The 23,501-nt window shown below is 39.5% G+C and overlaps 1 protein-coding gene across 8 annotated transcripts in view; it reads left to right on the forward strand.

The window, feature by feature from the left end:
* The window catches only part of WDR72 (WD repeat domain 72), a 218,622-nt gene that overhangs the window by 124,089 nt on the left and 71,032 nt on the right, over positions 1-23,501 (forward strand). Inside the window, exons 19-20 of one of the 8 annotated variants that reach the window (XR_012153995.1) lie at positions 2,503-2,936; positions 3,178-3,879. The exons of 4 other annotated variants lie outside the window; for them this stretch is intronic. Coding sequence is in view for 3 of the 4 variants with exons in the window: in XM_073303834.1 (XP_073159935.1) it covers positions 3,178-3,221 (44 nt within the window). In the remaining variant the exon portion in view is untranslated. Of the gene's footprint in view, positions 1-2,502; positions 3,149-3,177; positions 3,880-9,885; positions 9,938-23,501 lie in introns of those variants that run through there. 3 more of the 8 variants (XM_073303836.1, XM_073303834.1, XM_073303837.1) reach the window with 3 other exon arrangements.

A 23,501-nucleotide genomic window follows, 5' to 3' on the forward strand; every position in this document is an offset into this window, starting at 1 on the left:
AAGCATGGGAATTACTAAAATGTAAAAAGAAAGACAGCTGTTTTAAAATATGTATAAAGAGACCTGTTAAAGGAACTAGATGTTTGTAAATCTAAGTGTTAACTAAACACAATAACATGTTTTCCCACTTGCATAATTATAGAGGACCCTGATCCTAGCACCCTATTATCCCAGTATCACCTTGCGATAAGCACCAATAGGATTTATTATATGTCCCCAGTTGCCTAAGCCAGTGCCTTAAATGGTATCGCCACCCCTAGGAATAAAAAAGAACTTCACCAAAACCCAGGAAAAGTATAAGAAAAGCTAAAACATAGAAAGAGAGCAAGACAGGTGTTCTAAAATGTGTGCAAAGAGAGTGGTTAAATGAGGGGGAAATAGTCTGTAAATCTAAGCGTTGACTAAAAACACAGCAACTTGTTTTCCCTTATGCCTAATTGGAGAGAAAATTGTAAAATAGCTAGGTATTTATAATGATACCTAATAATTGTAATATCAGTTGTATAGTTTCCTTACACATTTGTTCTTAAAAAGCAAATATTAAGCTTTTTATTTAAAGGTAAAAGAATTGTTGATATTCTTGCATTAGTATTAAGAGGGAGCAAACACAATTAGTAAGGGAATACAGTGGAACTGTAGTTTTGAAGCCTACTGGAGCTTGTATTTTTGTATAAGTTCTGTCAGTAATTTTTAAAAATTGGTTCATCTTATTTGGCCCATCTTTCCTCAATTGTTAATCTAATATAGGCAAATAAGTCCCTCCATTTCTCTTAATTCTTTTATGTTGGTTCTGTGTTTTTGCAACTAAAGTGATACTAAATCTAATTCTAATCAAGTAATTCTAATCAAGAGATGGGGGGCTGCAGGGGATGACAGGTGGCACCAGGCTGGGAAGGGGCATCTCATTAGTTCATACCACCATTTCTATGGCAGGTGGTGCGCTGTGCAGCAATGCTTCCACCCAGGTGCTGGTGCCCAGTCCCATCCTCCACCCTAGTGGCTGGTGTCCTTGTGCTCTCCTGCCCTCCAATCCAGGTGTTGTCCTCCACCCTGGTAGCTGGTGCACATGCTCTTTGTGCCCCTCACCCAGGTTCGGTGTCTCTACCAGGACTCATGATGGCTGGATGATAGGTCCAGGCTGGGCTGGGGAGTCCTATCTGGTTACCGTCCTGCTCTCTTGTGCCATGGACTAGTGGCCACTCCAGTCCCTCCTCCACAGGGGTGGAACATAGCTGGGTCCTGCTCTGCTCTTGCCTCCATGAGATGTGTGGGCAGAAAACATTGGGGGGGGGTGGGGAGAAACATAGATCTGCTCTCCCCAGTATGTCCATTGTGGGGGCACTAGCCCCCGCTGGTTTCACCGTCTCTGTTCAGGGAAGGTGTCATGAGGTTGCAGCTCTCCACTGTAACACAGATACCTGAAAATAGCTTTCGTAAGACAAAGAGAATAAGTGATAATGACTGAAGTACTGGTAGAAAGGCTGCACAGATATTGTGGGAGACCTCTCCTTCCCTTCCCCACACTTTATACAAAGCTTTGATAAGATTAATGTCTTCTAGTAGCTGTCTTTGTGGAAAAGTTAAGGCATATGCCCTTTTTACTTAATAGAAAGGCTTTTCCAGTTTACAATCCACAACATTGTTTTAGAAAACAGTATATATACAGGAAAATGCACACCCAGAGCCAATGTGAAAACAAGGTAATCAACACAGAACATTAAACCGACACACACAGAGAAACACAGAAGGCCACTTTCAGACACCCATTGGTACTGCTTACACACATTCACAGGACTTCAGAGAACCCAAACTAAATGTCAGGATAGCCCACCACACATCGTTGAAAAATCTGCTTAGATTATTGTGCATGCATAAAGTACATGCACAGATATGACACAAAGTAAACAAGGACACCAGGCCTCTATTCAATCATCTGAACCATCCAGTTAATTAAAACAGACCCAGGCACATTGTTATGGGACTGTAGAATTGAGAAAACCATTAGACAGCATGGACCAGGGAAGTGTTTCGCCCTACCTACTTTGGTTTTTTTGTTCCAACAACTTAATCTAGAGCATGGGGGTGTTAGAACACAAGGCAAAGCCTGATGACTAGGGGCCTGTAACATACTGGATCCCAAACACATTACTGCTGCTAGCAAGAGGGCAATACTATGAAAACCCCAAAACCTATAGCACCATGATCCTTTAATCTGAAACTGATTAACGTACAAAAATGTTAGTAATTTCATTACTGGTGAATCTCTCATGCTCTCCCTTGAATAACAAGCCAACAATATAAAGCACCACGTCACATAGTCCCAGGAACACCCCCGACTATATACCTGCACCCCATATACAAACACACGTGGTCCTTGCCAGAGGAGCAGATAGAATTGTTTTGATAATATATATATAATCATGTATATATTTATATATAAAACTAAATGTGCAAATGTCTTAATCTTACCTCTTCCCTTTTTGACACCTGGCTCCACCCCAGCATGACTAAACTGGAAGGTCTTCCTTATGTAAGGAGGGAAACCATGGACTTTTTAAGTGCTGTGCCTGGTTAAGACAGTGTTGCACAGTCATTGTGTTGCTTGATAAGGCATGTGGATTAAAGATGGAAAAAGCCTAAAAAGCCGTTGAATCTGCCCTTGCTCCCCCCCACCCCCCGCACCGCACATAGTCAATCAGCTCATGAAGAGACGTTACACAGGCAAGATTGCTGGGGGCTGAGGAAACACCCTGCGGACAACCAGGGCTTGAGACCCCAGAACCTGTCATGAGAGCCACAAAATTGATGATGAAAATGATCACAAGGGCAGTGCAGAGGAGGAGCATGATGACAAACCTTGGACCCAGCATTGTCTGAGAAACCAGACAGGAGAACCCTACAGTTCAAATGTCAGAGTGTACGGAGACAAGTCACAGGTAACTTGTACATAAGAATGTTTTAATGGGTTGAAGTTAAAGGTGTGGGTGCTGGGGATAAGAATTGATCATGGATCAATTGACTAAGGAGTTTAGCTCACAATCAAAAGGATGGTGGATCAAGACCATCCAGAGGGCAAAAAATTTAAGCCATGAGATAGAGGTCTCTTGATGCAAAAATAAAGGTTTTAAAGCATGTTATAAAAACTAAAATGATTTTTTATTTTAAATCTCTCAACAGCTGAGCAGTGGTTCTTCAGAGGCTTTGGAGAGTCTGGACACTGACAGCCTTAAAGGCACAAATGGATTAGAGCTGCCCTGCTTTTGCCAGATCTGAAACCAGATGCTCACCAGGATGCTAAGAGAGAGAGGGAGCTAATTCTACAGACATGTACTATCTAGCTTTGAGGAAGGAATTGGTATGAACCAGTGCCGGTCCATAACCTTAGAACTGTTGTCTGCAATTGTACAAGCTGCTGTGCACAGAAGCATTAAGCATTGTCTGAGAGAGATGTTTGAGGATTCTTAAGATTGTGTCATGGATGCCCCCAGGCAGTGCAGTCATGATGGTGTGAACTGGTCTTCAGAGGACTGGACTTTATTTATCAACCTTAAAATCAAAGAAATGTCTGCTAATTTGTGCATGGGAAGTGATTTTAATATTGTCATTGCACTGGGGTATGCTCTGCAGTGCCTCTCTTTCAGCCAGGAAAATTTAAGTCAAGGGGTGGAGTCGGTGAATCAAGTGGCAAATGCGGGGGCCCCAAACTGTTGCATAAAATAACCAGAAGTTGGATATACTTAATGCAGAATGTTGACCGTATTCTTCATACATGAAATTACAAAAGACCATTTAAACAAAAAAAGATCTGTTTGCAGAAAAACAAAAGTTAGAGAGTCGGGAGAGGACACAACTGCTGATATAAAAATTAATAGTTGTGAATAAAATGGCAATTGAAAAATGGCTCTGTGAAGTGTGTGATTTATGGAACACTCCATTGAGAGAACTACTTGGCCCCTGGTCATGCAATCCTATCAAAGCATAGCCCTGACACCTACAGCATCCTTTGCACGGCCTGGTACACCCCTGTCAACACACCATTTAAACAAACATTACACATCAGGATACAAGCAGATATAGGAAAGCCCTGGCTGTAAAGTGAATGGAGTGCTTACCTGCCCTAGACGCTTGTTGGATGGCTTAATTACCCATGTTTGTAGTACACTTAGTCCTGTGTAAGGATGGTACTTATCTTCTCAGTTTTATCAAAATCTTCCTTGAGACTTTAATCATTAGTGCAATATAACTTTAAAATAGCCTTCTAGGAAGGACATTTTAATTGTGATAACTCAACCATACCATAAAATCATTAATTCTTTACATCAAATGAGTGCTACATTTATTGGATTTAATAGCAGTATATTCATTAACTTATATGTGTATGCATTTGTGTGTGTGTATATAGATGGTTATATATTTTTATCTAACTGGTAATGTGTAGTGTTTGTTTTAAGGGGTGTGCTGCTAGTACATCTTACCTTTAGCTGCATTTTGTTAACATTTCTAGAGTGGGCACTATTTATTAGTCACTGGTTTAGTTTATTTGGGTCAGATAGCAAATACTATTTGTTTCCCTCTCTAGATAAGATGGACCATGCAGTTAGGGGTGGAGGTGGATGAGGTTAAGTCAGATCCTGAAGGATGAGGGCTTAAGTCGTATCATTTCAGGTATGTCATCAGTTCCTGTGCATTGCCATTTCTGTGACATTGAGGTAAGGCTGGATTTTGGATATCATTATCCTTATCCAACAATCTCAATTTACATAAACTACAGGCAATATACTACTATCCCATTGCAATAGTCTCAAGATGGAAATCTGGTTGCATGGTATTCCATAAACATATCAATACTTATGAACTTAAAATTCCTTTATCATGCACTATTAAAATATTAATTCATAATGCCATACAAGGCACACTACAGTTCCATTTGTGCCATGAGGAAAAATAAACTCTCATCACATTGCAGCCAATTACTAATTTATTTATCAGTATTTATAACTTTATGTGTCTAAGCACCTTATAGATATCAGTTAAGCCTTACAACATAAATAAGGAAATATTATTATCCAAGTTTTGCATTTAGGGAAGGTGCAGGACAAAGAGTCATGCAGGTCATACAGGAAGTCTTTAATAAAAAGTACAAAATACAACCTAGCTCTTCTGACCCCCTTTGCTTTAACCCTAAGGGTATTTTCGTGTCTTTTTCTCCTTCTGCCTTTATCCTATCCATCTTGCTCCACCTTTCCCTTTGTTTTCTCCCCAGCTTTGTCCATACATGTAATTCTTAATTACATCGTAGAACTTCAATGGGACAAGTGCTTGCCCATTGATTTAGCGTGTCTTCACCAGACCCGCTAAATCAACACTCGCTGCATCGATTGCAGCAGTGCCGATCTACCGGTAAGTGTAGACATGCCCTCAGTGTCTGGATACTTCAACGTCTTCCATTTAGATCTTCCTCAGAAACTCTTCTCTTCACTGCTCACAGACTAATGGGCCTTTATGCTTGTCAGAGTTTCACCCTATCATTATTAGTCTTTCATCGCGGCCTGTTCTACTCACAAAAAACCTAGGATCACTAAGAACCTGTGGAAGTAGATTTATTTCCAGTCATTCCCCACACTAAATCAAGAATTTGTTATTGCTTCTCTGTTTCTATTTGAATTTCTCCCTCTACAACATTTCTGATACAGTTTCCTCTGTTTGTTACCTCATCCATGGTCAGTATAAACTTTCCTCAGATGCTTCACCTTCACCTCTCATATACCATTTTGACTGTGTTATTTTTTTTGCCTTTTCAGTGTGATGTGAAACAAGTAATTTACATATTATTCATTGGGTCTTTAAAATATTTATTTTATGGTGTAATTTATGTACAGTTGTTTTAGTTGAGTGCAGATCACACTACATGACTCGTCTACAAATGTACTTCTGTCATGAAACTGCAGCATGTCCATAGATCCTTCTAACTCAGACAAGAGAAGAAAATAAAATTCAACTACCTACAGCCCGAAATTAAACAGACACTTAAGTACTATAATTACTTGGCAATAAGGCAAGTGACATGTTTTTACACAGCACAGTCTGTCAGAAGGGACTTGAAATTTCTGCTTGAAAATGAAAGATGTGTTACAGACATTTGTAAGGTTTCAGAGTAACAGCCGTGTTAGTCTGTATTTGCAAAAAGAAAAGGAGTACTTGTGGCACCTTAGAGACTAATCAAATAAATTGGTTAGTCTCTAAGGTGCCACAAGTACTCCTTTTCTTTTTGAGACATTTGTAATTCTCCCATGTTTAAAATTTTTTCTTTGAATTTAAGAAAAAGTAGATTTTAAAAAATCATATTTAGTTATTTAGATTTTACTTTAAAAATGGACTCCCATACAAATGTGAGTACCCTGATGGTAACCCTCCAGCAGCACAGAAAAAAAAAATTTAACTCCATCAGCCATCAATAATCAGTCAACCATTTACCTCAGCCAGCAAACATGGAAAATCTCAAAAAAAAAAAAAAAAGCCTTTCATACATCCCCCCCCCCCACCCCCAACAGAATCGGGAAGATACCTTCATTATTCCCAAAAATCACTGTCAAACAAACATTGAGCTATCATTTGAAGGCGATACAGACCATCAGCACATAGAAATGGCCCAGGCCCATGAAACTGATACGTTTCAGGAGACTAAAGTAGGTGTTCAGCTTTGCACACACTTCTGCCTCTCCTTGCATTTTTTAAAAGGTTCAGTACAAGAGTATGTCCATATGGACCTGATCTCTGTTATGTGAGCAGAGATCTATTTTGCCTTTCCCAGTGGAGAAGTGCAGTTGAAGAGACTTGTTCACCTTGTTCAAAGTAGGCTTTGAACATTAAAGAATAGAACAAGATTAATTATGCATAGTAACCAAAATGTGCTGAAATATACAGCACCTTTTCTGACTTCATTCAGGAGGCACATAAAGCACATAGAAACTTGTGTAGGACTGTTTTAAAGAATGTGTCAACAAATATTTACGTCACACAAGCACATGTGATAGGATTATTCACTGGTATTGTAGAAAGGAGCTAAACTAACATATATTCTTTATAGAGTTTAATTTTAAACCATTTTAAGCGTTAACCACCTAGCCATTATTTTGTTATAAATAATAATGCAACAGTCACTTCTTACATATTGACTATATACCAAATAAATGATTCACTAATACCATGCTGACTATAAATACAAATCATGGCAGGAGCCAAGGCAGTTGGAGGGGGTTTAATGAGGCTTCTTGTGCTAGGAAGTGGTGCAACGCAGAATATGAAGCAGCAAAGGGGAGCAGAAGGGCTTGACTTTGTTCGCTATGAAATGCCACTTTGGGCCAAAGTCTGAGGAACCATATGGCAATAGCCATAGCCATGTCAACTCTAGTTGTAACAGGTTTATTTGCTCAATTAATCAAAGATTCATCCCATCCCTAATTGTAACAAAGCAACACAATATAATGATCTAAGAATTGCAGCTTAGTGTGCTTTCATGGGCAAAACCTTCCCTCTGCCAGAATACCATGGCTACAAAATGTGAAGGGCATCAGTGGGAAAATGTAGACAGCTTTTGAAAGTTTTGCATTCTGGAACAGAGTAACATAGGTCCTCTTTTGATGAGAGGATTTAAATTGTTGATACTCCCAGGCCATTCTACAAAGTGTTACTATTTCAAAGTTAGTTTTAATACCTTGCACAACATTTTACTAAACATGGTAGACTGCTTCCTCCCAACATCCACTGGCTAAACAATCAGGGCTCATCATTAATAAAAATCAGAAAGGACTCTCCCAGATATGAGGACACTTGCTTCTGTAAAACCTACTTAATGTAGGGAGGCCTAGGACTCCTTTCAGTAATCTGTCCTGTACAGGTTAAAAGTGGGCAACTTGCAAATTTCAGCCCCTTATACTAATCACCATTTCTATTTATTAGTCATTACTGGTCAACAGACTGCTTGTTTCTGTAAAAAATACAAATAATAAGATAGTCCCTTCTCCAAGGATTTAACAAATGTAAGCACCAAAATATCATCCCACTGAAGCTAATGCGAGTTTGTCATAATTTTCAGTGGCCGGAACCAGGATTTGGATCTAATGAAGAAGCTTAAAATCTTTGTATGAATAGTTTACCTCAGTTGTAGTTTAAAATGCACTGTGCATGTGCCACAAGATTTTCAAAGTCTCATAAACCAGTTTTCACTGGAAGATTCAAATCTATTAATCCATTTCCAACTCAAATTCCATCTTCCAGTGTTCATAAAAGATTGCATGAATATTTTTGTACTCTGAAAACTATTTGAAAAAATTGCCAAACGTTTTAAGACATTAAAAAAAATCATTTTGTCGCAGAGGCCTGATATGGAAAATTTCAGCCAAAAGGTTAATGTTTCAGAAACTTGTGAGTGATTTAAATAAGAGTGTTTTAATGGAAACTGTTGGCAGTCTTAACAGTAGAGGGTCATGTCTAACATTCAGTTATAAACACAATCTAATCTCGTAGCTAATCTTAAAAATTGGCCCACTGCACATTTTAGACAAAGCTGAATAGAATTCTCAGCAAAATATAAGAACAAATCTCAAAATACCAGTAAAGAAACTTACAAACAGAATATAAATAAATGATCTGGTATGCAGTGCAGCATATTTATAAATCTTACATTTACTCATAAGGTATTTTTTTCAAATAGTTAAAAATGAGTTAAGTGCCTTACTCCACACAGGCTTTTCGTATGTATAGTTAATGTACTACAGCTTCCAAGCAGTTTGCACTAATAATTAGGCTGCACTTGCAGAAGAATGCCATGTCATGTTTGTAATCTGCAAAACAACAAACTTTACTTATATAGACATGTATATGAAAACTTGACCCACAAGATATGAAACATCTCTTTTGACATAATACGAAAGATTGACACATATGAACAATAAAGATTAAATGTACCCTTGATAGTTTGCTATTAGGAATCCAAGAACATCAGGTGATAACAGTCAGCATTTCTATTCGACTGTCTGCTACTGATTTTCTTTTTTATAGTCTGAGATCTCTCAAGGGTTGATCCCATTGTTCTGCTTTTTCCTAAGATGTTCAAAGTCACAAAGATTCTGTGTCTCAGTAGCGGTGTTGTTTTTTCCCTTTGCACTCTCCTGCATATGCGTTTGTTTTTAAATAAGGGTTGACTTTTGCTCTGAGTAATGCGGAATTAAAGGCCCGATCCAACACCTGTTGAAGGCAGTGGGAAGACTCTTATTGACATCCGTGGACTTTGGATCAGTCCTAAATATTTGCTGCATTAGATGGAAAGATATTGTGGTTTCAAATACGGTGCAAAACCTTCATGATGGTGAGCCAGATTCCTAGGAACATCACTTAGGTGGCGTAAAGTAGCCAGATTTTGTCTGAAAATGGCCAGTAAAGAATTCCCCTTGCAAGAGGGCAGTTCCCTAGGGACCTTATGTCATAGGTGCAACTTAAAGGAACCACTAAGCTGCTCTAACTGGAACTGAGCCAGCACAGGATATAGGAATCATAGCCAGCTCCCTGAAGTCCCTGCTCCTCCTCTGCCCTTTCCAAGCTCCCTTTGGCACCAGATGCAGTTAAAGTTTGTAAAGTTAAGAAAGGAAGAACCAAAAAGATCAGTGTTCAGTAAAATTGCTGAATTATATTGTTTCTTCTTCATTTAAAGAGTGGACCGAAGAGTTTCAGAAACATGAAATGTATCAGTTGGCAGCTCTAAAACTATTTTCATTTTTCTAATGAGAAAATTTACTAATGTGAATAATTAGTGGTTTGGTGTGTGTTTTTCTAAAGCCATTCCATATGCACCTCCTATTACTGTGTTGTGTTTTATCTTCCTGGCAGTCAAAAGATAACGCAGTTGCATTGTCGTGATGTAGCATCAACTAATACAGGCTTCCTGTTATCGTGGTTCCATAGCTGCTGGAAAGAAAAAGCAGTTCTCCACAGTATTTGCAGCTGACTGATTCTCAAACATCAAATGGGAAGGCAAGAGGATGAGTTTTCTTCAACTAGCAACTTTCAAATTGCTTAGATCTATTCTCAGACATATAGACATACCTACATACATACATACAAACATGACAGGTAAACTTGATGCTGCTAGAAAGCATTCAGTTTTGTATTTCCACTATATCTTCTAAGAAATCAAATGCATTACTTGCTGCATGCAGACATGCATTCACCAAAGCTTTCTCAAATGGGAAGTCTGAACAAAGTTCACTCCAAAAAAATATTTATTTTAAGATTCAAAATGATGCGGTCTGACTGAGAGTGAAGGTCTGATTGCAGCAACCTTACAAATGTGTGGTGGTGCGGTAGTATCAGGTCCTTCCTTGTGAGGTCATTGCTGATGCTGCTACATCCTTCTTGGCAGCTTTGCCATCCACCAATTTCCACCAATAAAGTAACAAACAGAATCTGCAAGCTATGAACATACCTGAAGAAATAGTTAGTTATTGGGCCAAACTCTAGCTGATGCAGGGGAAAGCCTCCAGTCCCTAAAAGGAGACACTCTTATATTTTGTCAAAGCAGTGGTAATGTATGCCCATAACTAGGCTGAGACCAACCCTACAAACAGTCCCTCGTACATTCCATACTAGTCTGTTTGTGACATGTGTAAGAATAACATATGGCTTGTTCCATGTGATTGTATATGTATGTAGATCACCTCTCGGCCCTCTTGTCCCTTTCTCATTTCATATATTTTCAGCTCCTGTCATGGAGGACCAGGAAGGCAACTTTTTCACAGGCTTTTGGAGGAGCCAGAATGGAGAGAGAGATTTTCTGCTGTAAATTGTTCAAAAAAAGTTGCAAGAATAGGAGACAGAGCGATGTAGGAGTTGGGCTCAAATCAAATCTTAGCCAATCTTTGCAGAAAGGTATATCACTTCCAGTTATAGCTGGGGGAATAATTTCTTAGGAATAATTTCACCAAGTTTGCCTCTTTCAGTCAGTGAAAAGTTACAGAGCAGCTAGTGAAATTTTTGAATTTATTAGTTGTCCAAAGTTTTCTGACTTTTGTTCCTATATGAATAGCTCACAAACAGTGCCCAGAAGATATTTACTATTCCAGTTTACCAGTTCTGAGTGTATATGTTACCATAAGTGATGAGCTTCTGTAAGATCTTCAGGCCCGGGACTGTCTTTGTCATTCGTGCACAGCTGAGCACAATGTTGCTGCTAAACAAATGAACAATAATGATAATAACAATAGCCATAGTAGTAATAGTGTTCCCTGCTCAGATGACTTAAGAACTGACCAGCACAAGATCAATTCATTCTCAGCCTCTCTGGTCCTGCTCTAGCAGAGCACATAAGCACATGCTTTACTTTTAACATGTAAATATTCCCATGACTTCAATGGGTTTACTCACATGCTTAAAGGTAAGCAAGTGGTTAGGTACTTGGCTGAAGCGGAGCCTATTGGAGCACTCAAGTTTCAGATTCATTTTTCACATCATGCTATAGTGGCGGGCTGCTCATATGGTAATGGAAAATGAACACAGAAAAAGGTTGCCAGTACAGTCAAATTGAAATTTGTTCTAAAATGCCAGTGAATATTCACAGAACACTTTTTCTGCTATTTGCTAAACTCTGCTCACATCACATTCTCGGTACAGATCATCATCCCTAAGGACCACATCACATTGTTATTTCACAAATGGAATTCCCATTGAAGCCAATATGGCTTTTGTGTAATAAATAAATAAATTAATTAAATTACTGTCTGGACTATGGTCTTCCATGCCAGTGCTGTATTGGAAGAGGAAAGAAAATATATGTACTCTCTCTCTCTTCTCTCCCCCACAGCTGATCTGTTTTCCCCCACAGCCCCCTCTCCTCCCAAAAAAGCAGACCTGACTTTTTAGTGAATCATGCCTGTTGGGTTTTGTAAAATTGATTGTGCACGACTGCCAAACCCTCCATTTCTTTTAAAAATGGACTGCTGGCGAGATTTTACATCTTGCCAGATTGGAGAGGTTGATGTTGACAATGAATATCAATAAATCTTTATGTAGACTGAAAACACAATCTATTTTTGTATTGTTATGTAAGTTAAGTGGGCACCACTTTTCATCCGTGTTTTCAGGAAAGCATTGCATTTTGACAGAAATGAAAAAGATCCTTCAAATAGATGTTTCCAGATAGTCTAGGCATATTATGGCTATCTACAATGCCATAGGAAGGGATTCATCTTGCAATTAGCTTGTACCAATGGAAAGGTTCAAAAGGCTCTACTTTTACTAAACAAAATGGGTATATATGCTAAGCAGATCTACTGTATATTATAGGATTTTTGTTACTGGACAGTTGTCATAAATATAAAGGGAAGGGTAAACACCTTTAAATCCCTCCTGGCCAGAGGAAAAACCCTTTCACCTGTAAAGGGTTAAGAAGCTAAGACAACCTCGCTGGCACCTGAGCAAAATGACCAATGAGGAGACAAGATACTTTCAAAGCTGGAGCCGGGGGGAAACAAAGGGTTCTCTCTGTCCGTGTGTTGTTTTTGCTGGGACTAGTGCAGGAATGCAGGTCAGAACTCCTGTAAAAGGTTAATAAGCAATCTAGTTAGATATGCATTAGATTCTGTTTTGTTTAAATGGCTGATAAAATAAGTTGTGCTGAATGGAATGTATATTCCTGTTTTTATGTCTTTTTGTAGCTTAAGGTTTAGTCTAGAGGGATTCTCTATGTTTTGAATCTGATTACCCTGTAAGGTATTTACCATCCTGATTTTACAGAAGTGATTCTTTTACTTTTTCTTTAATTAAAATTCTTCTTTTAAGAACCTGATTGCTTTTTCATTGTTCTTAAGACCAAGGGTTTGGGTCTGTGTTCACCTATGCAAATTGGTGAGGATTTTTATCAAGCCTTCCCCAGGAAAGGGGGTGTAGGGCTTAGGGGGATTTTGGGGGGAAAGACATTTCCAAATGGGCTCTTTCCCTGTTATATTTGTTAGACGCTTGGTGGTGGCAGCAATAAAGTCCAGGGACAAAAGGTAAAATAGTTTGTACCTTGGGGAAGTTTTATCCTAAGCTGGTAAAAATAAGCGTAGGGGTTTTTTCATGCAGGTCCCCACATCTGTACCCTAGAGTTCAGAGTGGGGAGTACAACGTTGACAACAGTTGATACAGAAGAATAGCAAAAAATGATTAAGAAGAAAGAAGCTAAGCAAAATTGTTTGCTTTAATGTAGTATAATCTTGTATTAAGTTGTGTTGTATGTTTGGGAAAGTTTTTTTAAAAAATGAACAATTTAAAGACAAACCCTGCCTCCGTATCTGTGATAAATATCTTGGCAGTGGAACCAAAGCAGAATTAGAAGGGCCAGTACAATGAAGCTCTTTCTCAAAGGGATTCTTGCACGGCATCAGACAGGGAGCTTTTGAGGGAATGACAGAGCAAGGCTGAGGGAGTGACGTGCCAGGAGATTCACTGCAGCAGGGAACCCTCCCTTTCATTCCCAGCCCTGCTCATAGCAGTGTGTGTAATAGGGTCATGAAAGCTAATCCACCCAGTGGTGAGAAGTAGTAATTGCAGAGTGGTTTCCCAACTGCTCCACAGTCAGGGGAGAGGAATCCGTCTGCCAGTGATCAGCTTTTCATGAACATTCTTGCTGTTATTAAAATGCATCCACATGAATCTTCACAGACAGCGAACACAAATTGGCTAAGAGCATGGATAAATTCATTAGTTTAAAATTCAAATAGATGTTTATGGGAAATTATTTTCAGTATTTGCCTAGCAGAATCTCTAGCTCCCAGATGTAATGCATTGGTGTTCTTGAAATGGTATCCTGCTCTGTCTGATATACCTCTGAAAAGCTTTTGTTTTTTAGCTTCCCAGGAGAAAGAGTGCCTCCCTTGATCTGGCACACCTCTTGGGATCATTAGTACTGTAGGCAGCACAAACTAGCCCCTCATTGTGTTCCCCAGCTCCATTTGTGCCCTTTTCCTCCTGTAGTATACCCACATAGAAACAGGCATAGTTTGGTCCTAAATTTAGGAACCTTTCAAATAGGATGTCTCTAGAATCACTAGAAATTCCAGAGCTGAACCCTAATTCTGCTGTGCAAAGCCTTTTTCACAATATGGCCAAATAAATAAAGATGACAGAAATGGACCCTAGTTTCATGTAAAAAAAAACTGTAACGTTTTGGAGCAACAGTCAAATATATTAGTTTATAGTCTCTTAAACTAGGGTCCAATTGGAAATGAAATACTTCATGCTTTTGTCACTTAAACTATGGGTCTAACAGATAAACACATATCCACATGCATTCCTACAATATCAGCAAGCTTTCTTTATTTTGCATTTGAGATAATATGATGTCCAATGCACTTGTCTTTGCAAGATGTTTGAAAGATTGTGTATTGGTTTTCTGGAGAAAAGAGCAGTGAGGCTGGCTCTGTTGTCAAGAATTTTGTCATAGTGTTCTTAGCATCCCATGTTTTTAGAAGTGAAGCAGTATACAAGTCTTGCAACAAAACAGAAACCATTAAAAATCTTGTTTATTGAATTCTGTTAGCTAAAACTGCCAGAAATAAATTAATAACTGTTACCACTGCAGTGGTTTTTTTGTTCATAAGAAAAAATATCTTGACATATTTTTCACTTTGTGATTCGTGCACATTTCAAGGGTATAAATTAATCTTCAAAGGAACCTAGAAAATATCTTTCCTGGACACTTCACTTATACATCAAGTTGACCATGTTAGCAATCTAATCACAAACCTGTAATTCAGTGGACAACAATTTCTTATTGTGAACAGCATAGCAGCTTTTACTATAATTTAGGTCAGCCTAAGATTGCTGAGGCACCATATGTTTCAGGCCAGGAATGATGGATGGTATCCTCTGGTGCCCATCCGTAAGTGATTGGAAAGATTGAAGACACACAGTTCACTTAAGCTTGCTTACTATTACGTCAAGTAATCAGTGTGATAGGCAAACCCATGCTCTTTATGTCACATTGCCCAACTTTCTGCAGGGACATCATGTCAAAAAAACAATCTAAGAACATGTCCAGATGACAAGACAGTTTCTAGGACAATCATTTAGCAACCAGATTCATCCAAAAAGCTTAATACATGAAAAAAGTCAATACATATTTTAAAAACACCTTTATTTATATGAAGCAGATATGTTTAGGTTTAAAGATTTTTTTGAAGATGAAATGCATGCAACAGAATGAAATATGAAACAATATGAAATTTGCATTGTTATACCCTGAGGATAAGAGAAACAAAACAAAACAACATTACTAGTATCAAGCAGAGTGAAAAGCAAGATTAAAATAATAGTATGCTTCCCAAATCTCAGTTTCAAGTTTGATAGGTAGAAAAACAGAACATAAGTTTTCAACTTAACACATTTTAGGACTTTAAGTTTGCAGGCAAAAGCTTCTCTTTCTGCTGATAGTGATCAATGTTAATTTCATTATCCACAATCCCATTGGACCAATATCTAACACTGGCCGCTGGGAGCCTCTTCCGTTTTATCAGGTTGTACTACGGTGTGGGAAGTGCTTTAGAAAACAGAGGAGGAAAAACCTGAATGATACTGTAAGAACCTCATTTTGTATTAAGCATTGCAGGAATTCTAGTGACTATGCCATCAGTCAAAATAAATCCATATGAATTGTTTGAAACATTATGATTTATAACCTTCAGTGAAGTATGTTATTGCATAATTGGATGTATTCTAGTTATAAAGTAATGAGCTGCAAAGCTATATACATAGAATCATAGAAATGTAGAGCTGGAAGGGACCTCGAGAGGTCATCAAGTCCAGCCCTCGAAGCCTATTGCATAGCTTAACTACCCTTACAGTTAGAAAGTATTTTTCTAATATCTAACCTAAATCTTCCTTAAAGCAGATTAAGCCCATTACTTCCTATCCTACCTCCATGGACATGGAGAACAATTGATCCCCATCCTCTTTATAACAGCCCTTAATATATTTGAAGACTGTTATATGGTTCCCCTCAGTCTTCTTTTCTCAAGACTAAACATTCCCAGAATTTTTAACCTCTCCTCATAGAGCAAGGAGCCTGTTATCACTTGGTAGCTATGAGAATGAAGCCCCAGACTGGAAGGTGAATTAAGATTCTTTGCAAAATGCCCACCTGCCCCGTATCATCACGGAAGAAATTTCTGTGTATTTATGTACTAATTTGAAACATATCTACTGCATGAGCTTTGTTGATCAAATAAGTCACAAGATTATACAACTTTATCCCAAAATGGCTGATAGTATTTTATTGTAATTTCTAAATGCTGAATGGCATAGCTCCAAACCTTGGCGCTGCTGTTATTTCTTTACTTTATCTTATCTTCTTTTTCTGTCCCTAACCCTAAGTTTTGTTGCTTGCATGTGATGAAGATGAAAATAAGAGGTTTGTTTGTTTTTAAATATTTTTAAATTTGAAAGTTCCTGCTAGTGGAAAGTGGCTCTGAACTTAAAAAGTGGTGTCGGCTCCTCTACGGTCACACGTTCAAGTAGATTCCTCCATTGCTGTTATCAATCCTTTGATAGTTTGAAATTTAATTCCGAAACCAGATTTTATTCAGGCAGCAGTTTCTAAAGGGGAGATTAAACTAAGATAATGGCAAGAAAAAACTATTCTGAAGAAGAGAATGGTGTGTGGAGTGAATAACTCAGACATTAAAACCAAAGTAGTTTTAAAAAGTAAGCATATGCTGTCTGCTGGCCTCATTAAGATCATACCATTCTAACTGGATAGTAGAAATTGCTAGAAAATTGAATAAGAGCCAGTGTACCAGATCCTCATCTGGTGCAAGTGAGCATAGCCTTCATTAGAGCTCTGCTATATTGACCAGTTGAAGATCTGGCCGTATACTCTAATGGCTCCTGAGAGAGAATAGATTAAGATTACTGGGGTTTGCTGTAATCTGTTCTACTCTCACTTAAACCACTGTAAATCAGAGTGTCTCCATTGAAGGCAATCGAGTTACAGTGGTGTAAATGTGGTGCAAATGAAAGATATAAATGAAAGCATTCCAAGTGCAAGTCAGGCTTCTTTGGCTTTGACTTCACTAATATAAACACATAGTACAGTGTACATATCATGTATTAAGAAAAGAAAAATAAATCTTACTATGCTCACAGTTTTTCCTCTGGGGACAGAGGAGCAAGGAAGAACCAAACATGACCGCTGTTATTCATATCACCTAATGCACCACTGGAAGGGGCTCAGACATCATGGCAATGAGGGTGGAATAGGATGAAATGAATAGAATGAAATAGAGCAGGGAATAGAATCAAGCCCAGCATCATGTTCTCTGAAAAAAGGTTTCTGAGATTTCATTCAGTTGGTGCCAGAGATGTCAGTTGGGATGGAAGCAACATAGAGGATAAACACTAGGAGCCTTACCATCTTTCCTGCCTTCCTAATCTCTCCTAACCTGTATCTCATTGAACACAGAAAAGTCACTTTGGAGATTAGAGAACATTTTGTGACAATGAGCAATGGAAATAACTTGGGAAATTAGGACCAGAATTTTTAAAGTTAAGCGCCTATGTCTATAGATAGGCACCCATGGCCAGATTTGTACAGATATGTGGGTGTCTAAATATGTACATAGATGCCTAGTGGGATTTTCAAAAGCATCTAGATGCCTGTGTATCCTTGAAATCAATGGGCATTAGGCTCCTAGATGCTGTTGAAAATCCTACTAAGTACCTTTGTCCATCCTTAGAGACCTAAATGCCTTTAAAAACCTGGCACCCAGGGTTTTCTGGGAATTGCAGTGCTCAGCACCTCTGCAAATCAAGCCACTGATGTAGGTGTCTGACAGAGTTTGACTGTCTTACTTTAGGCATCCAATTTTGAAAGTTTTGTGTCAAAGGATGTTCATCCACTCCAGTGTTGGCCCAAGCCCACCAAAGACCAGTTAGCGGTCCTCACTATTTAAAATGTAATAGTTTCTGAGATCAAATCGTGGTGTAAAATCAGTGCATACTAGACTCCAGTTTAAAAATGACTTCAGGAAGATAAAGAGATTGCATTTCTGGGGAGGTAAATAACTTCCTTTCTGAAAGAAACAGCACAGCAGGTAGATTTTTGGCTATTATGCACAACTGGGTTGTTTTTGTATCTTTTAAATGAGAGAGGCTGGTCCCAGAACAATCAGTCCTGTCATAGCAATGAGAAGTCTGTAGCAAGATTGACAATATTATTTTCAGTCACTGTGGTTAAACAGAAAGGGAAAGAAGCAAAGCTTTTAACCAGTACAATTAGCTGTCCTTTGTAGTAACCTTTTAAAATCCTGCAAAGATGGTAGACGCTTATGTTAAACACAGTAGATTGTTGGTAAAGTTAACCGTGTGCATCGAAAAGTGGCAGAATATGGACTAAGGTGTAACCTCAATCTGTGCTGTAATAAAGTAGCTGTTCATCTGTGGTCAGAGATCGTCAAGAAAGACCTTGAGTTCCTTCACTTTATTTTTCAGACAGGCTATCAGACAGCTTTGCATCATCTAACTCTATCAATCAAGGACCTCAACCACTGCTTTCTGCTGAAAGCTTTCCTGTTTGGCTCTGTTTTTCACAGACAGCTCAATAACTTGTCTGTGGAGCTGTGATAAATGTACCATGTGCTTCTAAACTGTCTCTTTAACACTGGACTGCATTTCCACTTGTAATGCTCGGGACTAATTGTTTTCATCAGAAGCATTTTATTTATTTCTAATTATTACCCAATAGTCTGATTATTTCTGTTTTTCACTTATTCTTTTGAACTGGTTACATTTGAAAGCAGTGCAGCATACTGCCAATTAACTCCTAAGAGCCTGCATTTCACCATATGAAAAATCTGTTGAAGTTCAGAGAATAAATTGGGTGCAAGCCCTTATAGTTAAACCAGACAAAGCATCCGCTTCCAATATTTGGTTGTTCTTTTTAATGCCGCACATCAGCCATACTTTTTTAAATACCAACTTTTTGGCCTCCTACTGTGAGCCAGTACTAACTGCAATATCCTGGCGGTTTTGTCTTAGTCTGTAGAACGATGGTCAATATAGCAACCCCATCCCATTTGGGCACAATTGCCTGGTTTTGCTGAGGAAGCCCAAAATAGAGCTATTATAGTAAATGAATAACTTCTCACTCTGAAAGAAGGTAGTTCTTTTAGATCAGGTTGAAGGTCAATGGCAGGGCAGGGTGAGGAAGCTCACACTGCAGCTGTCTGCAAATGAGCTTTACTCCCAATACAGTATAAAAAGGACTTCAGCCTGATGGCTGATAAAGAGTCAGAAACCGTTACAAGCACAAAAGCTGTAAAGCATAGGAGAAACTGCGTACGTTGCTGTAGACCTCTGCAAATTTGATTAGGATTTATAATATATTAAGCTCAAAAGACATGAAAAAAAAGACCTTTGTAAATAACAAATGTCAACACTGATTTTTGTTAAGTATCTCTCTTTGAGACAAAAATGGAGGCAGAAAATAAATTTCTTATTAAACAATGTGGGAGTAAATAGTGGGGGAAACCCTTGCATTTTTTATGAACTCCTGTTAGAAATGTTGCAGCTCATACAGACAGAGAAACTGCTCATCTGAGGTAAAAAGCTGATTACAATGTGTTCACCCCTCTGTGGGAAAAAGACAGGCTGCACTTAGAAAATTTGCAATGAAATTATTTCATGAGAGTTACATAACTGTATTATACATTCAGCTTCAAATTAGAACATGGCAAGAGTTGCCGTATTGACATACTCTTTCCAGGAGGGGGAAAAAAAGGGAGGAGAGGTATGTGAAGTAGCTTGCTAACTTCAAACAAGAGGATGAACCCAAAAAGCCAGGTGCTATCCTTTGATGTGTAACCAATTGCTTGCATCTAGAAGTAAAATTTGGCCCACAGTTGAACAGATTGTACTAAAGTGAAAAAAGGGTTTTAGTTTTCTTCTGTAAGGGTGTATATATACTAGGAGAGAAAGCTGAGCATGTTAATTGCTTTAGAAAATACATTGTTACAGGTTAAGCAGTTAAGCTGTCAATAAAACCCTTTTTCCAACCTAGGCTGATTTTTGGAGTTAGTCCTAATTTACAGATTCATCGTGTACTATGTAGAGATTTATAAGATTAATGCATGCTTGAGATGGATGAGGTGAAAAAATATTTGTGCAATTCCTACCCTCCATGCCGCTGCACAAGTATGGGGAACACAAAATGCAAATTTAACTACTGCTGTCCTGCTGCATAGAGGGGGAAGGCAGGGGAACACAGCAGTCTCTGAAGTATTGCCCAATGGTGAGGTCTCTCCATAGCAGCCTGGAATGGTGATGTGGGAGGGCCTGGCTAGTGGGTCTGCTACACAGATGCACTGACCAAAACCTCCCATGTAAGGGGGCTTAATGAGCCTCAATTGCTACCACAGTCCCTTAGGCTACAGTAGCAGGTCATTATGCAAGGTAGCCTATTACCCCTTGTTTTTTCCTCCCCCCCTCCCCCCCCCAGACGTTCTGATTAAACTTGGATTTAAACTTGGAGAGTGGTCAGTTTGGATGAGCTATTGCCAGCAGGAGAGTGAGTTTGTGTGTGTGTGTGTGTGTCCCCGGAAAAAAGGGGGGGGGGTGAGAAAGCCTGGATTTGTGCTGGACATGGCCCACCTTGATTACCATGCACATTGTAGGGAGAGTGGTCACTTTGGATGGGCTATCACCAGCAGGAGAGTGAGTTTGTGTGTGGGGGTGGAGGGTGAGAAAACCTGGATTTGTGCTGGAAATGGCCCACCTTGATGATCACTTTAGATAAGCTATTACCAGCAGGACAGTGGGGTGGGAGGAGGTATTGTTTCATGATCTCTGTGTGTATATATAAAGTCTGCTGCAGTTTCCACGGTATGCATCCGATGAAGTGAGCTGTAGCTCACGAAAGCTCAGGCTCAAATAAATTGGTTAGTCTCTAAGGTGCCACACGGACTCCTTTTCCTTTTGCGGATCCAGACGGACACGGCTGCTCCTCTGACACAAAATAGCTGTGTGTCTGTTCCACATGCTGTCTGCAGGTTATAGGGAGGGGACGATTTAATGCTCTCCAATCTATTTTCATTTCCTGCACAAAGGCCATTCACTCCAAGTTTTGCTCATGTATGAGAGATTGGGCCATTGTCTCTAATACTGTGTATATCGGTTGATCACATAAAGGAAAAACCCAGTGCTAATCTACAGATACTGAGTATACGACATGATTAGGGAAGTCACATCATTGAACCAGCGGGTGACTTTTATGTATCATGTACCCCTTTTGTGGATTTCATATCAAGAACAATCCCATATGAGGGCCGGATCCCATTCCATCAAAGTCAATGACAAAGGTTCATAAATACCCAGCACCCTGCCATCTTCCACACCTCTTCCCTCTACACCTCTTTATATCACCTCCATACCTCACTAACTGCTTCTCCTGAGCCATGGGCCTCATCTTCCTGCCTACTTCAGAGCCTCCAGTCTGACAGCGGGAGCATAGCTCCAAGCCATCCATCCATGCCCCCCGTCCCCCATGTTCCTTCTGGTTCTCTCCCCTCACTGAACAGTGCATAATATAAAAAGCCTTTTAAAGGAGTATAATTCTTCCGTGTGAGCAAGGTGATCATTTCCCAAGTTCCTCCTAGCTTGCAGGCTGGAACCTGTGTGCTTCCTGAGTCTGTCTCCTCAACTTGGATGAGAAGGAAGAGGGCTTACTCTTTTCTACATGCCTCTCTGGCTTCCTCTTCTTTATATTCCTGCCCTAATGAACCTCTGCTTAGTTCCTTCCCTGCTTACCCTTATATATCTGCATAATTGCCCTATTAATCTTTTCTCCTTGGCTCTTAAATTCCATGCAAAAGAAACCCATTTTCTCATCAAAGTCAAACAAACAATCTTGGGTTTTGTAGGCTGAACCATTTAGCAAATATGGTGAGTCAGAAAAAATTAGGATATTTGTCAAAAGTTAATGACAGGAGACATGAAAACACCATGGGCAGACTATGCTGCTTTGTCAGTGCAAAGTTGCAATAAACCCAGCACATGCGAAGCAATGGATGATTTTCACCATGTGGGAGAAATCTCTGGTGGCACAGAACCACTAAGGCCCTGGCTGGGGAAAGGAAGCATGCTTTTGATGCTGCTGTGAACAGCTGATCCCTGGCTGCCAGAATGGAACAAAGGATTTTTCTAGGGAGTGGAAAATGTGGCCAAGATGGTCCTGTGCCTCAACTATTCCCTGGCTGCTTCAAGGTCTGGTTGCCTTGGGCAGCTGCATGCAAAATCGGAGCAGTCTTCTGGGCTGCCTTAAACAACACTGTTTTAAAGAATCAGAATGACCCCAGACAGTCCCAGGATTGTGAGGACACAAACTGTGCTTCCCCATAGCTGTGCTAGGCTCTGAACCAGTGCAGAGGTAAATTCCATCCCGGGGTGTCATCAGCAGTGTGCAGTGGCAGTCACAGGAGCCAATACATTGTCAGCGTGTAAGAAAAACGTGATAGAAAACAATACTGAAAATATTACATGCCATTATGTACGGTGATGGTATATCCTATGCTGGGAGGGTCGTGTGCCATCCTGTCGACCCTATCGCAAAAGGAATATGGCAAAAATAGGGCAGAGAAGTGTAGAGATGGACGAGGAAATTGATTAGGGCTTCTGCATAAGGAGACTCTAAAAAGTCTTAACTTAAAGAGAAGTGCTTAACTTAAAGAGAAGACAAGTAGGAGTGAACATGGTGAAGATCTAGAGTATAATGAATGATTTGGAGAAAGCAAATCAACCACTTGCTCCTATTTATCTCTTCTCATAATAGAAGAACAAGCAAACATTCAATTAAACTGAAAGGCAACACATTTAAAACTGCTAAAAGGAAACACTTTTTTCCTTAGTACATAATGAACTCAAGTGCCTCACTTTTCCCCTCCATAAAATGAGGAAACCAATACTTCTCTACCTTCCAAAAATGCTTTAAGGATTAATTTACCAATGTTTGTAGAGTACCCCGTCACAAAAATTGGGCTCAAGCACAGACCCCAAATTTAAAAAATCTGGTCTCAAATGCTAATTCATATAAAACATACAGGCAAACATCTCTGTGAATTCACGCTCCCTGGGTGAAATCCTCTTTACCCACAAAGAACCAGCACAACCAGATTCTATATGAGAAAAGTACCTATGGGTTGGGGAGGTGAAATCCACCTCCCAACCTGGAGCCAGGAACCAGGGCTGTAGTGCACTCTCTATGATTGCTACTCCAGCCTATAGAGGGAGTAGCGAACACAGCCCTTTCGTGCAACTTGTGTGGAATGTTGGGCCACTGAACATGTACTTAATGGATTGTGTGGCCCCTTCAGTGGTCCACTTTGATCCACCTACTCTGTGGCTCTTTCTGAATGGCACCATTATGGGGGCTCAGGTGGTTCAGAGAAAGATGCTGGCCCTCCACACCAAAGGTGAATTTC

The sequence above is a fragment of the Lepidochelys kempii genome, chromosome 10, assembly GCF_965140265.1.
Source record: "Lepidochelys kempii isolate rLepKem1 chromosome 10, rLepKem1.hap2, whole genome shotgun sequence".
Taxonomy (NCBI): domain Eukaryota; kingdom Metazoa; phylum Chordata; order Testudines; family Cheloniidae; genus Lepidochelys; species Lepidochelys kempii.